We start from the raw sequence: 14701 nt of genomic DNA on the forward strand, positions 1-14701 counted from the left end.
AGTGCCAGGAGCTTTATCCTTTCCAGGTGTTCCAGCAAGGAAGGGCCCTGAGAAGGAATCAGAACCAGTTGGTTTTAAAAGATAGCCAAGGGGCACCTGGGTGGCTCAGCAGGTTGATTGTCCGACTTCAGCTCAGGTCATGATCTCACAGTTCTAGTTTGAGCCCCACATTGGGCATGCTGCTGTCAGCACAGAGCCTGCTTTGGATCCTCTGTCCCCTTCTTTCTCTCTGCCCCTGCCCCACTTGGGTTCTCTCTCTCTCAAAAATAAATAAACAAAAAACAAAAAAAAGATAGCCAATTATTTTCTGATTAATCTTTGGGAGGAGACCATTATTTTTTTGAGAAGGAAAAAAAATCTCTTTGATGGGCTTTTTAGTTATGCAAAGGAAAGACGTCTATTCCATTGGGAGTAATGTTAATGAGAGCTAGACTCCTTCGCATAACAATGGAAAAGGAAGCTGGTTCCCCTGGGGCAAGTCTCCACCTGCCAGAGGAATTGGGAAGTGAGTCTGAGACCCCAGCTAAGGGGTTTTCTTCTCCTTCTTAGGAGTGGAGGGCTTAGACTTCAGGTAAGGACGGGGCAGAAGACAAAGGTCAGCTGACCTCCTCATTTGGCCACTATCTAGATGCTCAAGAGGAGGGGTACTTACCAGCGAGGCAGACCTGAGCAAGGTGGAGCAGTACCTACTGCGTGCAGGTGTTGAAGTCTGTAGGCAGTTCCTGGCTTCTATTTACACAACTGTTTTAGTTACAATTCTGGAATGTTCCATGAAGTTGAAAAAGTAACACGTCCTAAATAATCATAGTGAACATTACAAAGCAAATGTTACACACCAGGCAATGTTCTAAAGGCTTACACATGTTTACTTTTCACAAAAAATTCATGAGGATGATACTATCATTATACTTACTTTACTGTTGAGAAAATGAAAACACAGGGATGGACTAACCTGCCAAGGTTACTCCAAGTGTGATGGCACTGAGATTTGAGTCCTGAAATCTGTGCTTTACTTCCTGCCTCTTTCTCCATGCCCACAGGACAGAAGGCATCTAAATGGAGCCTGACAGGTCCAGAGGGCTTCTCTGAGGAAGTTAGCTGACATCTAAGAATGAAATGGAATCAACCAGACCTAGAGGGGAAAGATCATTCCAGGAAGAAGGAATCATATGTGCAAAGGCCCAGAGGTAGAGTGGGAGCAAGGAAGAAATAAAGAATTCATCAGGAGATGTGGATAGGGGCCTGGTCATGCCAAGAATCATTATAGAAAACTGCCAGAAAATTTTAAAGGGGTGATGGATACATTCAGATTTGTATTTTTTTTTAAGATTTTTTTAAAGTTTATTTAAGCAATCTCCACACCCAACGTGAGGCTTGAACTCACAACCGCGAGATCAAGAGCCCCATGCTCCACCTACTGAGCCAGCCAGCAGCCCCCAGATTTGTTTTGCAAATATCACTGAGAGCTGTGCAGAGAACGGACAGAGTGGGTTGGGGGCAGAGGGGATCTCCCAGCCACTTACAGAAGACAGAAGTAGGCAGGAGGACCAAGGTCTGTGGAGGCTGGCTGTTCAGGACTGCTGGGTCTTGTTGTCTAAGGGGTGACTAGCAGAGGATAGAGCAAATAACTAGAACTTGGAAGCCTGGTCTGGGTGTATCGAAAAGAGGCGGAGTCTGATGGGGTGTGCAGCAACCTGGGGCGGGGCCCCGGGATTGGGCTGACCCAGATGGCCACTCGGCTCTGTTGGGTTTGGGGACTGATGTCCAAGCGGACGGGACACTGTACTTCCCGCAGCTTTGGCGGTGGTCCTGATAGTGCTGATCCAGGAGGGGCGGGCCCAAGGTGGGCGGGGCCTTGGGTTGTCCCCCGCCAAGTCGCTGTCAGGTTAGAGCTGGTCCAGGAGGGGCGGGGCCCAAGGTGGGCGGGACGCTGGGCCTCCAGCGGCCACGCCACTGTCGCGGGTGCATTCCTGGCTCTCTGGCCCGGGGCGGAGGAGCGCCCTGGCTGAGTCTGCAGTCCCCACTAGGAGCGGGTGTCGGGGCTGGCCGGAGCTGGGAGCGCGGCCGCGGAGGACCCAGGTGAGCTGGGACCCTGTGCCTGGAGAGGGACCACGGAGGCTCGAAGTGAGCCGGGACCCCTTGAGGACCCAGGTTGCGCTCCCAGCCGCCAGGGGGCGAGCGGCGGCGGGGCTCAGGGACTGCCCCCTCCCAGCACTGGGGACCTGGGCGTCCTCTCGGAAGGGGGGTGGAGGGGACGGTAAATCAGTAACCCGCAGCGCACACAGGGCCTTTTGTCCCGCTCCGTCCAAAGAGCACCCTGGCCGCGGAGCTGGTTACTCATTGCCCACCGGGGCGGGGGCGGGCCGGCTGTCTCTGCTGCTCCCCTCTGGACCTGGCTGTTTGCACCTCCCCCCAGGGTGGCCGGGTAGCGGGGGAGGAAGAAAAACGCGCGCTGGTCCCTTGGCCGCGCGCGCTGGACTGTCTGCGCTCCCGGAGTAGAGATGAGGAAGCAGAGGATCCGAGACGTGCAGTCATTTGCCCCGGGTCCCCCAACGCTTTAGTGCGGAAAGCTGAAGGAGAACCCAGGACTGTCTGATGACAGTGTCAGGCCCTTCAGCCCCTGAACAAGGCAGCGGGTCGGTCTGTCTGCCGCCGCGTGTGATCCGACTAAGTGTCCTGAGGTCACAAGATCAGGGCAGCCCGGAATGGGAATAAAATCCTGGGCCTCCCCACTCCTTTCCCAACTAGAGCTGTGGACCCTGAGAGCCGCACTCCCTGCAGAGCAGAGAAGGGTGGAGGGATTTTGTGGAGGAGAGCCATAGAAACTGGGGGTGTGTGCAGGGACAGTGGCATCTGAGTCCGATGAAGAAGAGAAATGGGGACGCAGAGGTGTGTATGTGCAAGAGAGAAGATATGCCCAGTTTTGAAAGTCAGTGGTTTCAGTGCTGAAGAGGCTGAAGGAGCAGACTGTGCAACCAAAGAGGATTGACAAGGGCAAGGAGGGCGGCTTGGGATGCTGGATAAACTGTAGATTGGATCCTACTGGACAAGGGCAGCCATTAAGGGTTTGAAAGCTGAGGGGGTGTGGGGTGGTGACATGGCAAATATTTGTAATTTTTAAAGCCCTGCTGGAGAGTGGAGGCTGGAGAGTCAAGGGAGATGTCTGCAAAGGCCCAAGCTAGAGATGACTATGGCCTGCCCTGGGTCCAAGCAACGGTGATGGGATGGACCACAGAAGGATTGAGGAGGCAGATGGACTGGAGGTGGAGGAGGGGTGAGGGGGCATGAGATGAGATGATACCCCAGCTTCAGGGGCAACCCAGGGAAGGAGCAGTTTGAAGGGGGAGATAATAGCTTTGGCCAAGACAAACTAAGTGCCCCCTGCCTCAGAGCCAGAGCTGGAAGGGGGACAGCAGCTGATGAGAAGGGTGCAGTTGGCTTCCTGGGCAAGGTAAATTCAGAGACACCAGTGCCTAGTGACTGTTATTCAGCCCCAGGTAATAGCCAGTAGCCCCTGGGACTATACTGGTCGCCAAGGATGCAGACATCCTTGGTGGCATATGGAGGAGGATAACCAGATAGGGTGGGTGTGTACATCACACCTGAACTGCACCAGAATCAGAGGTGATTGGCCAAGGGCAGACCCAGAATGACAGTCGTGGGGAGGAAGGGGGAGGAGAACATTCCAACATCCTGTGCTCCCTGTATTCCCTACATATGTTCTCTTTTATCCTCAAAGCAGTCCTGTGAGGACAGCACCCAGAGAGGGACTGGAACTTGCAAGTTGGTTAGAGTCAGGATTTGAACTTCACTTTGTTGGACGCAAGAGCCCGTGTTGCCTCAAATAGAGTTGTGAGGACACAAAAAGCAGAGGTATTCCCAGCATGCATTTCTGGTTCAGCATGAGGAAGAACTGCTTGCCATGGAATGTACTGCCTTGTCAGTAGTGAGCGCCCTGCCACCAGAGCTATTCAAAGCTGGTCACGAAAATGTCAGTAATGCTGTAAGAAGTGTGGGTCAGATCAGATAACATCCAGATGCTGAGGTTTGGCCTTGTATTGTATTTCATATTTTTTTTTTGTTCTCCAGCAATAAATTCATTTATTCAGCAAAAAAATAAATGATGTGTGCTGACAGTGAGCAGAAGATCTGTCTCCGTTCTCTGCTTTCCTCCAAGGAAAGAATCCCCAAACTGCCCTTTCTGTGAACTTGTGCCAAGGTCTCAGCAGGACCGGAGGAGAGCAGGAAGCCCAGCCCTGCCCCCCTGCACAACCTACTGTGAAGAAGCTTTGGGCTCTGGCAACAGCAAAGCTACTTCCAGTCTCTGCCTTGCTGCTGTGTGGTGGTGGTGGGGGGGGGGTTGGACAAGACTTCTAACCACTTCCTGTCTCAGTTTCTTCATCTGCAAAATAGGGGAATAGTACCACCAAAGGTGCATGCATAGCAGGGGTTCTTCTCCCTCCTTTTCAGGAAGGCAGTTGGTGGGAAGCCCAGCCTGGGTCCTTGTGAGCAGCAGGAAGGATATGCAGCTGCTGTTGGCCCTGTTGGGGGTCCTGCTGGAGGTGCCTGGGGCTCCAGCTTTGTCCCTTGAGACCTCTGAGGAAATGGAGCTAGGTATGGCCTTTAAGGTGAGAGAGGATGGCAGGGGTGGGCACCTGGAGGGGACTACCAGCTGAGAAAAGCAGGAGAAGATCCTGGCCCAGTTCCTTGAAGAGGTGACAGCAGGGCAGGGCCCAACCATTTGAGACAAAGTGTCTGGCTCCCAGCAAGCATCCACCTATCTCTGTGTCCACGAGAGAGGACTGACCTTGCAGGGTGAAGGGTCCTGTGCTGGGCTGCAGAACTGGTGGTGAGCCCATCGGCTGTGTGTGTGTATGTGTGTGTGCGGGTGGGTGTGTGTGTGTTCTATGCACTGGGTTTGGGAGGCCCAGACAGCATGTATGGTATATGCACTGTGAGTGTGGTGTGCCTGGGAGATGTGGCATGTGCCCTGTATGTGGCATCTATAGCATGTGTTGTATGTGTGTGTGTATGTATGTGTGTGTCAGGCAATGGCATGACCAGTTCAGCATGTGTGCTCTGCACTGCGTGTGTGATGTGCACCAGAGGCGTGGTAATTGCCTTACACAGAGCATCTGTAGCATGTGATTATGTGTGTGTAAGTTGAGGAGCAGCAGGTGTCCAGCATGTGTCGAGAGGTGCTTGTGCCCTGCCTGTGCAGCATGTTCCCCATATGCAGGGGGCTCCCTCAGCTGGGGCTGTGGGGCTCACTGACCTCTGCCCTTGGCCCACAGAGCCCTGCCTGGCCCCCAGCCCAGAGCAGCAAGAGCAGGAGCTGACCGTGGCCCTTGGGCAGCCTGTGCGGTTATGCTGTGGGCGGGCTGAGCGTGGTGGCCACTGGTACAAGGAGGGCAGTCGCCTAGCACCTGCTGGCCGGGTACGAGGCTGGAGGGGCCGCTTGGAGATCGCCAGCTTCCTACCGGAGGATGCTGGCTGCTACCTCTGCCTGGCACGAGGCTCCATGCTTGTCCTGCACAATGTTACCTTGGTTGTGGATGGTAAGGGGGTCTAGAAGGGGCTAAAGGGTGCCTGGGGAGAGAGATCCTCCCCATCCTAGACCTCAGACATCTCTTTATTCTTGACATAGACTCCTTGACCTCCAGCAATGGTAATGAGGACCCTAAGGCCCACGGGAACCCCTCGAATGGGCACATTTACCCCCAGCAAGGTCAGTATGAGTCCTCAAGGACTCATTTTCTTACTTCCCAGCTGGTCACTGAGAAGAAGAGACCTGTGTGGAAGCAGGTGGTCATCCTGGGGACACTAAGTTCTCCTTTCCCCTCCTCTCCAGCACCCTACTGGACACACCCTCAGCGCATGGAGAAGAAACTGCATGCAGTGCCTGCTGGGAACACTGTAAAGTTCCGCTGTCCAGCTGCAGGCAACCCCATGCCCACCATCCGCTGGCTCAAGGATGGAAAGGATTTCCATGGGGAGCATCGCATTGGAGGCATTCGGGTGAGTCTCCAGGTTCCAAGACCATCTGTTCCTCCATTTTCACTCCCCTCTTGGTCCCCTCATACCTATAAGTCATTCCTTCTCTAATGAGGAAGGCAGCTGTGGGCCCTAGCAGCACTAAACTGTGGACTTGGACAGCTCTGATTCAAGTACCCACTCTGCCACCCTGCGGCAAATGACTTAATCTCGCAGCCTTAGCTTTCTGTGGGAAGTGGGAAGGATCAATAACTGGCAGGTATTGAGTTTCAGCAACTAATTCTCATGATAAGACCCTGCAGAGCCTGCTCCAGGCTGTAGTGAGGAAGCTGAAACTGAGAGAGGGCAAAAACTGGCCCAAGGTGGTACAGCCAGGAAGAGCCCCTGCTAAAACTCAAAGACCCAGACCCAGGGCTCAGACACTTCCTGGAGCCTTCTCCTTCATCTCAGGGTCTCTGGCCTTGGCCTGGCTTCCCCAGGGCCTAGAAAGCTTGAGAAGACCCCTGTGAGCGGGATCTAGCCCCCTCATTCCCTTGACCCCTGGATGGGCACAGGTGAGTGGCCCCTCATGGACACTTCCCCTGTCCCCAGCTGCGCCACCAGCACTGGAGCCTGGTGATGGAAAGTGTGGTGCCCTCGGACCGTGGCACATACACTTGCCTCGTGGAGAACTCTATGGGCAGCATCCGCTACAGCTATCTGCTGGATGTGCTGGGTGAGCGGACGGGCAGGCAAGGTGGTATGGGGGTGGGAGCTCTGACACTGCCCTCGGGTAGGGCCCGGTCTGACAGGCAACATGGACTTGGTCTTAGATGGCTCAAGCTGCCCTAAGTGTCCTAGTGGGTCAGAGGGAAGCACAGGGGGTAATGTTGGCCTGGAGGAATAGGGTCAGCTGAGAGAAAAAGTGAGGAAGACATCCAGGCACAGGCTGAATAAAGGTCCTAGGTGTGACAAATACAATGCATTTGTGAAGAGCTGTATGCCTGGAGTGTGGCATGTAAGTGGGGAGCCATGTCGTGGAGGGCTTTAAATGCTAGACCGTGAAGCTGTCCTTGACTGCAAAGGCAATGGGGAGCTATGGTAAGCAGGGGGTGGACAAGATCTGAGCTGCATATCAGGAAGTTCCTTCCCTGGAGCTGGGGGGAGGCAGGAGGCGGATGACCAGGGTGGTTCTGTGGGTGCCACTGGTCAGGGTTGACCGCCTGGCCCGGCCCCCAGAGCGGTCCCCGCACCGGCCCATCCTGCAGGCGGGGCTCCCAGCCAACACCACAGCTGTGGTAGGCAGCGACGTAGAGCTGCTGTGCAAGGTATACAGCGACGCCCAACCCCACATCCAGTGGCTGAAGCACATCGTCATCAATGGCAGCAGTTTCGGTGCCGACGGCTTCCCCTACGTGCAAGTCCTGAAGGTCTAGCCCCCACCAGCACCTGAAGCCTACTACTCTCCCATGGGGTGTGGGGGGTTGGTCCCCAGCCTCCATCCTACCCACAATATTGCCCTAGGCCCTGTGGCGACCCCTGATTATGTCCCCGGTCCCCAGACAGCAGACATCAATAGCTCAGAGGTGGAGGTCCTATACCTTCGGAACGTGTCAGCCGAGGACGCAGGCGAATACACCTGCCTGGCAGGCAACTCCATTGGCCTCTCCTACCAGTCAGCCTGGCTCACGGTGCTGCCAGGTGAGCACTTGAGGGGGCCAGGAGAGGCTGCAGGAACCCTGCTCTGATCCAGCAGTGGGCTGTGTCCTGTGGGGCTTGGGACATAGCATGCGGATTTGTGTGTTTGGTCCCTCATTAGCGGTCCTTCTGTGCATGTCCACATATGATTGCCTTGTGAGCCTCTGGGGTATGGGTGTGCAGGACTGGGTATAGCTCCAGCTTGTTTGTCAAATGTCCCCATGTGTGCTGGGAGCTGAGAGGGCCTGAGTTAGAAGATGTGGAGCTGGCCATCTGACCACTGACCTGTCAGTTTTCTGTCTATATATGTGTCTGTCTGTGGACAGAGGAGGACCTCACATGGACAGCACCAGCACCTGAAGCCAGGTACACGGACATCATCCTGTACGTGTCAGGCTCTCTGGCATTGGTTGTCCTCCTGCTGCTGGCCGGGCTATATCGAGGGCAGATACTCATCAGCCGGCACCCTAGGCGGCCCGCCACTGTGCAGAAGCTGTCCCGCTTCCCTCTAGCCCGACAGGTACCTTGCTGTTACCCACACCTTCCTGTGTCCCCATAGCGAGGCTCTTGGCCTGCCTTCCCAACCCAGCTCAGCTCCAGCAGGCTGACCAAGTCACCCACCTTACAGTTCTCCCTGGAGTCAGGTTCTTCAGCCAAGTCAAGCTCGTCCTTGGTGCGGGGTGTTCGTCTCTCCTCCAGTGGCCCTCCCTTGCTCGCTGGCCTTGTGAGTCTAGACCTACCTCTCGACCCGCTGTGGGAGTTCCCCCGGGACAGGTATGCTGCATGGAGTGAGCATAAGGTTCAGGTTCCAGGCAGGAATGATGTTCATATGGCTGAGGCCTCGGCTTTCTAATTTCCAGGTTGGTGCTTGGGAAGCCCCTGGGTGAGGGCTGCTTCGGGCAGGTGGTGCGTGCAGAGGCCTTCGGCATGGACCCCGCCCGGCCTGACCAAGCCAGCACTGTGGCTGTCAAGATGCTCAAGGGTGAGTGGTGACACCGGGGGAGGTGCTGTGGCCGTGAGACTAACAGAAGGGGCTCATGGTGCTACCAGTTGAGCACTGGTGGCCAAAAGGGCTGCAAGATGCCACTCTTGGGCCTAGGGCCCAACTCTGCTACCGACCCTGGCCAGCCATTTCTGAGACTGTTTCCTCACATGTCACATGGGGTAAACAATAGTTCCCAGGCTGAGGCTCGTGGCAAGTGCCTGGTACATAAAATCTTAACCACTTGAATGATGAGAATTACAAGGATTTGGGATGACTGGGGTTAGGCACCCCCACGTTAGCCCTGGCCCCACGTCAGCCTGGGTCTCAGATAACCATGTCAGCCTCACAGGCCATACCTTCAGCCTCCCCATCCGGGCCCTCCCCCAAGTCTCTCCCCATGTCCACCACTCTAGAACAGCCCAAGCACCAGCCCCAAAGTGCCTAGGACACACCTGGGACCTGCCATCGGGGCTTCTCACTGCTATCCCCCACTTCCTCTACAAGAGCAGCCAAAACCATTGTTCTGCTCCCCCACCCCCTCCTCTCTGCACAGCTGGGGCCACCTGGTGCTTTCTGGGAGGCAGGGATTGAGAAATGTGCATTGTGAGGTTTGGCAGGGAGGGTATGTCATTGGCCAAGGGCCACAGGTCAGCCCTGGTCCTCAGCCTTCCCAAGAAGATCTGGAGCAGCTTTTTCTCAGCCTCCCCTAGCTGTACTTCACGGGCAGCTCCCTGAATTCTCAGGCCAAAAGGACACCAGGCCCCAGTCAGACAGGCCTCAGGGCGCCAGCCTGCTTCCCGCCCCCAGGAGCTCTTACCCCATCAAGAATGAATGCCAAACCTCCAGACACAGCGTCTTCCTGTTCAGAGTTCTTCCTCCTCTCCTCTGTTTCCTAGTCCCACTCACAGAGAGGCCTACCTCCTGTAGATCCTTGATCTTGTTTCATCCTTGCAACTGCTGTGAGAGGTAGAGCATGATCCATTGCCCCATTTTATACAAGATGATCCTGAGGTTCAGAGACGTTAGAAGACTTTTTAAAGGCCGGAGAGCTTAGCACGAATTCAGGCCCAGAGCTTCCTGACTCCAGGTCCAGCACTCAATGTCCTATATAGTCAACCCTGCACTTCCCCCACGTATAGTCACCCTGGATGTCACCCTTGCAGACAATGCCTCCGACAAGGACTTGGCAGACCTGGTCTCTGAGATGGAGGTGATGAAGCTGATCGGCCGACATAAGAACATTATCAACCTGTTGGGTGTCTGTACTCAGGAAGGTGGGTTCGAATGGGGCTAAGGACAGGGACAGTGGGGTATGGAGCCACAGCCTCAGCAGCCTCCCTGTCCATTCTCACCTCTACAGGGCCTCTGTATGTGATTGTGGAGTGTGCCGCCAAGGGAAACCTGCGGGAGTTCCTGCGGGCCCGGCGTCCCCCAGGCCCCGACCTCAGCCCTGATGGGCCAAGGAGCAGTGAAGGGCCACTTTCCTTCCCTGCTCTGGTTTCCTGTGCCTACCAGGTGGCCAGAGGCATGCAGTATCTGGAGTCAAGGAAGGTATGGGCAGTGGGCAGCACTCTGGACCATTCTAACTGCTCCACCTGCGTACTTTCCTGCCGCTGGCACTGAATGTCCCCATCTTCTCCCTCTTTCCCCTTTTCCATTATCCTGTCTAAATGTTCCCAAGTCCTTCTGTACCCCCCATCCATACACAGTTGACACTGCATGTCCCTATTCCTTCCTCACACAATCCCTAACTCATCGGGCAAGGGAAGAGACCATGCAAGAGAGAGGTGGGGCCCTGAAGTTAGCTTTGGTTTCCCCCTCTCTGCATCTTGACGTCTTCATTCGTAGAATGAGTGGATGATGCCTACCCCCAGGGTTACTGTGAAGTGCAGTGTGCCCAGCATCCAGCCATGTGTCCTAATAAACCTAAGTCCCCTGCCCTGCCCCTAGTGCATCCACCGGGACCTGGCTGCCCGAAACGTACTGGTGACAGAGGACAATGTGATGAAGATAGCAGACTTTGGGCTGGCCCGTGGCGTCCACCACATTGACTACTACAAGAAAACCAGCAACGTGAGGGAGGCAGGGCAAAGCTGGAAAGGGGGTGGGGGGCACCAGGACCTATGGGACTTGGCATCAATGCCCCCACTTCTCCCATCCAGGGCCGCCTGCCTGTAAAGTGGATGGCACCTGAGGCCTTGTTTGACCGAGTCTATACACACCAGAGTGACGTGTGAGTCCTGGAGGTTGGGGGTCTGGAGTAGCTGCCAGCAATCATTGTCCTACCCCACAAAAGGGGCAAAGCACTTGCCCAAGGTCACACAACCCTAGGACCTGAGTGGGCCCAGACTCCAATCCCCACCCTCCATGGTGGATCATGCCTGTGAGGCCCCCCACCCCAGCCCCAGGAGTAGGGAGCAAAGCTCTGCCCTGCTGAGCACTATTCTTGCCTCTAGGTGGTCGTTTGGGATCCTGCTGTGGGAGATCTTCACTCTCGGGGGTTCCCCATACCCTGGCATCCCTGTGGAGGAGCTGTTCTCACTTCTGCGGGAAGGGCATCGGATGGACCGGCCCCCAAACTGTCCCCCAGAGCTGTGAGACCTCACTCCCTTCTCTCCCACTTTACAGTCCTCATCCTCTGCTCTGACCTTGTCCTTAGGACTTGGTTCCCTAACTCACTGTCACCATCTGAGGGGAGATCCTGGCCTAGTTTCTGTGACCCTTCCCCTGAGTAGCCCCACCTAACCCTTATCAAACTCTGCCCCTTTATCATACCCTTGCCATAAGGTCTCCCCCCACATTCAGTCCTGAGACTCTTCTGCCCCTCCACCCTCTCCACCAGGTATGGGCTGATGCGTGAATGCTGGCACGCAGCACCTTCTCAGAGGCCTACTTTCAAGCAGCTGGTGGAGGCACTGGACAAGGTCCTGCTGGCCGTCTCCGAGGAGGTACTGCTCTCCTCTTGTCCCATGACCTCCCTCTGCCCTCCCCTCTCTGGGCCTCATCTCAGCCGACTACCTGGACTGACCAGCACTGTTCCCCATAGTACCTGGACCTCCGCCTGACCTTTGGACCCTACTCCCCTGCTGGAGGGGATGCCAGCAGCACCTGCTCCTCCAACGACTCTGTCTTCTGCCATGACCCCCTGCCACTGGGGCCCAGCTCCTTCTCCTTCCCTGGAGTGCAGACATGAGCAGGGCCACAAGGTTGTTACAGGCAGGCAGGCCAGCAGCCTTCAGCCTCCTGGTTTAGCGGCAACCTGGCAGTGCTTGACCTTGGCAGCCTCAGGCCCCAACCTTAGGGTAGTGTCCCAGATCTCTAGTTCTGCCTTGGGGAGGTCTGTCCTTGTTCCGGGGGCCCCTCGATGAGGCTTCCAGCTCTGGCCTCAGATTCCCAAACCAGACTTCAACCCCAGTCTTTGGACACGTGACCCAGGTGTCCTAGTGGCCTGAGTGTTAGTGTTCTGCCTGGCCTCCTGGCCCTTAGCACTTAGTCCAGGGGTTTGGCTGGACCTGGCTGTAGAGCTGTCCTAAACCTCCCTGCTTCCCTGCACCAAGAGAGGTCTTGGGCCTCCGAACCCCATTTCCCCAGGCCTCCCCTGCCTCTCCTTTGCTGTTTGTCCCAGCATCTTGGTGGCAAGAGCATTGGCCCCTGTGCTCCCAGCTGAGTGGCTGGAAGCCTGCCGAAAACACAGAAGCAAATGACCTTTTATAAATTATTTTTTGAAATAAACCTCTGTGTTCCTGGTGTCTTCCCTGCAGTGGATGGAGGGGAAACAGGGTGGAGGGACCCCCAAGCTGAGAGTCTTGCCTGAGTGACACAGACTGAGGGCTTTGTGCCAGGCCTTGGGTGTGCATCCACTTCCGGCTACCTCAGGGCAAACCCAGGAACCTGTGTGCACCTCTGACTTGGTCTGTCTTGCCCCATCTTGTGCACGTGATGGTGTGAACGAGTGCTAATGGCAGAGGAGTCCACATGGCACCATCCACTGGATGGAACTCTTATACCCTCTGCACATGCATGTGCATGTGCCTGCCCTGGGACTGTCCCCAAGGGAGCTGGCAGCACCCCTCCCCCATCTGCTCAGCATTAACCAAGCTGACCGTTAACACAGCGTGAAAGCCTGAAACACAGCTTCAAGGCTGCTGCCTGCTCCCACGCTCTGCTGCTCGGGCTGGGGGCTTGTGGGGGCTGTGCCTGCCCCGCCTGCCCCACCCTGGCCAGTCTCCCGGGCAGCAGCTGGTTGCCGCCCAGCTAGGCTGCAGCTGTCCCTGCCTGCCTGGTCCTCCCCTGGGGAGGGGGTGAGGAGATCAGTTTCCCAGGGCTCTGAGCCTGGAACCTTCCCGGGATCCATCCAGGCAGTTACTGCTGCTCTCCAGCCCCTGAACCAGGGTGGAGTTACCTGACCCAGTGCCTGGTGCTCCCTCCTGCCCTGTCCTCCTGGGACAGGACAGACCCTTTGTGGAGGCCACCTGAATTGCCTCATGGCCTCCCAGGGGGTGGCAGCTGAAAATACATACAGGGTCAGAAGGGACAGGATGTAAGAATCTGGGGCTGGGAGCAGCCTGAGACTGAGCAGCAGCTTCTGGCCATGCTTCTCTTCCTGTTCCAAGTCTCTTCGCACTCCCACCAGTGCCCCCTCTGACTCACCATGTCCCAAACTGAACTACTCATCTTCCCACACAAAGCCACCTCCATGAGGACCCCTACCCCTCATCTCAGGGAAAGGCACCAGGCCAGAAAACAGGGAGTCATCCCTGACTACTTCCTTTCCGTTGGAACTCTATTCCCTAATGGGATGGAGAGAACACCAGACTTGGAGCCAGGAGGTTCAAAGCCTGCCACTTCCAGTGTCCCCAGGCCAATGCTATTATTTCTCTGATTGTCACTTTCTTCACCAGTGGGGTACGCCTACTCTGCCTACCTCCCAGGGCTAGGAGTTTACGATGAAATGAGTCTTGGATGAGCACATGCTTGGGAAAGGATGCCATGCAGAGTTCACATGGGTTTTGTTGAGCATTGCACTGAGAACTGGTACTTGGGCTTCACAGCAGCCCTGTGTGTCCTCCTCCTAAGTGACCCCCTCCCAGCCCAAGGCCCCCTCCCCTTCTCTCCCATTCCCCTACAGGTGGCTTGGGAGGCAGCTTCCACAAGCAGCTCTTGGCTTATGCTCCCCCTGCACTCAAGGACCCCTGCTAGCTTCCAGGAGCGTGCAAACTTTCTGAGCCCCGCTCCCAAACCCAGTCTTCCACAGGAGGTCACTATGCCTAGCCCAATCAATCACATGACAGGCAGGTCCCTAAGAACTCACCTGGGGGAGGAAAGTGTTGGGAGGCTAGAGTAGTGACAAAGACAGGGAATGATGTATGAGAACTCCCATTTTTCCACTTTCCCATTGTAAGCCCACAGCTGAGCTGGGCTCAGCCACTCACCACTGTCCCTCACTACAGCCTCACCAGACAAACATCAGCCTTCCCAATTTAATGATGGGGAAACTAAGAATGTGATAGGCCCAGGATCACAAGGATGGGAGACTAAGGAAGGAGCTGAGTTGACCCCTGTCCCCCACCTCCCCCAACCTTCCCCAGAGCCCAGGTTCCCAGAAGGTCCTGTGCACATGGGAGACCAGAGTCAGGTCACTCAGAATGACAGAGGCAGATGGTGCCTTGTAGGTCTCGGGGGCCAGGAGGGGTTCCGCTACCCACCCTGTGCCCCCTCCCTGCCAGCCTCCTTGGCAGGCACCCGCTTGCCACATTCCTGACGTCCCAAGTCAGAATGAGACAGATGCCGCTAATTCCCCCATGCAAGCTTTCCGTTCCAGCTTCCCTCCCCCGAGCCTCTCAGACCAGCATGGCAGCATCTGGAGCCTGGCCCTCTCAGTCTGCCAGAGTTCTGAATGGCTTCTTACCCAGTGATGCTGGCTTCAGGAGCTTGCAGAAAAAGCACAGGGTTATCTCCAGACTCTGCCATTTGTTGGTTGTGTGTGTATTAGTCAGGGCTCTGGTAGGAGCAACAGGTAGATAGTCACACCAATCTGGAAAGTCC

The 14701-nt window shown here is 55.9% G+C and overlaps 1 protein-coding gene across 4 annotated transcripts; it reads left to right on the top strand.

The window, feature by feature from the left end:
- Window positions 1-1895: 1895 nt before the first annotated feature.
- On the top strand, window positions 1896-12388 carry FGFR4 (fibroblast growth factor receptor 4). Of its 4 annotated transcripts, none has more exons than XM_053907118.1 (18): window positions 1905-2079; window positions 4090-4614; window positions 5295-5558; window positions 5648-5728; window positions 5852-6018; window positions 6586-6709; window positions 7213-7403; window positions 7536-7674; window positions 7998-8191; window positions 8300-8445; window positions 8532-8653; window positions 9820-9930; window positions 10017-10207; window positions 10607-10729; window positions 10819-10889; window positions 11113-11250; window positions 11499-11604; window positions 11703-12388. In XM_053907118.1, exons 2-18 carry the CDS (start codon window positions 4437-4439, stop codon window positions 11847-11849), a joined length of 2493 nt encoding a protein of 830 aa, XP_053763093.1. In that variant the 5' UTR covers window positions 1905-2079; window positions 4090-4436; the 3' UTR covers window positions 11850-12388. The 4 variants fall into 4 exon arrangements, with proteins under 4 accessions (XP_019305973.1, XP_053763094.1, XP_053763093.1 ...); XM_019450427.2 differs by having other exon boundaries at window positions 4471-4614; XM_019450428.2 differs by having other exon boundaries at window positions 1896-4614; window positions 7998-8037; window positions 8300-8395.
- The last annotated feature ends 2313 nt before the right edge of the window (window positions 12389-14701 follow it).

This window comes from Panthera pardus, unplaced genomic scaffold (assembly GCF_024362965.1).
Source record: "Panthera pardus isolate Hobbes unplaced genomic scaffold, ASM2436296v1 HiC_scaffold_2, whole genome shotgun sequence".
NCBI classification, from domain to species: domain Eukaryota; kingdom Metazoa; phylum Chordata; class Mammalia; order Carnivora; family Felidae; genus Panthera; species Panthera pardus.

Coding starts and splice junctions, on each gene's coding strand:
- FGFR4 (XM_053907118.1), top strand. CDS start 4,437: ATGCATAGCAGGGGTTCTTCTCCCTCCTTTTCAGGAAGGCAGTTGGTG. Junction 5,559..5,647: donor TGTTACCTTGGTTGTGGATG/GTAAGGGGGTCT, acceptor TTCTTGACATAG/ACTCCTTGACCTCCAGCAAT. Junction 9,931..10,016: donor GGGTGTCTGTACTCAGGAAG/GTGGGTTCGAAT, acceptor TCACCTCTACAG/GGCCTCTGTATGTGATTGTG.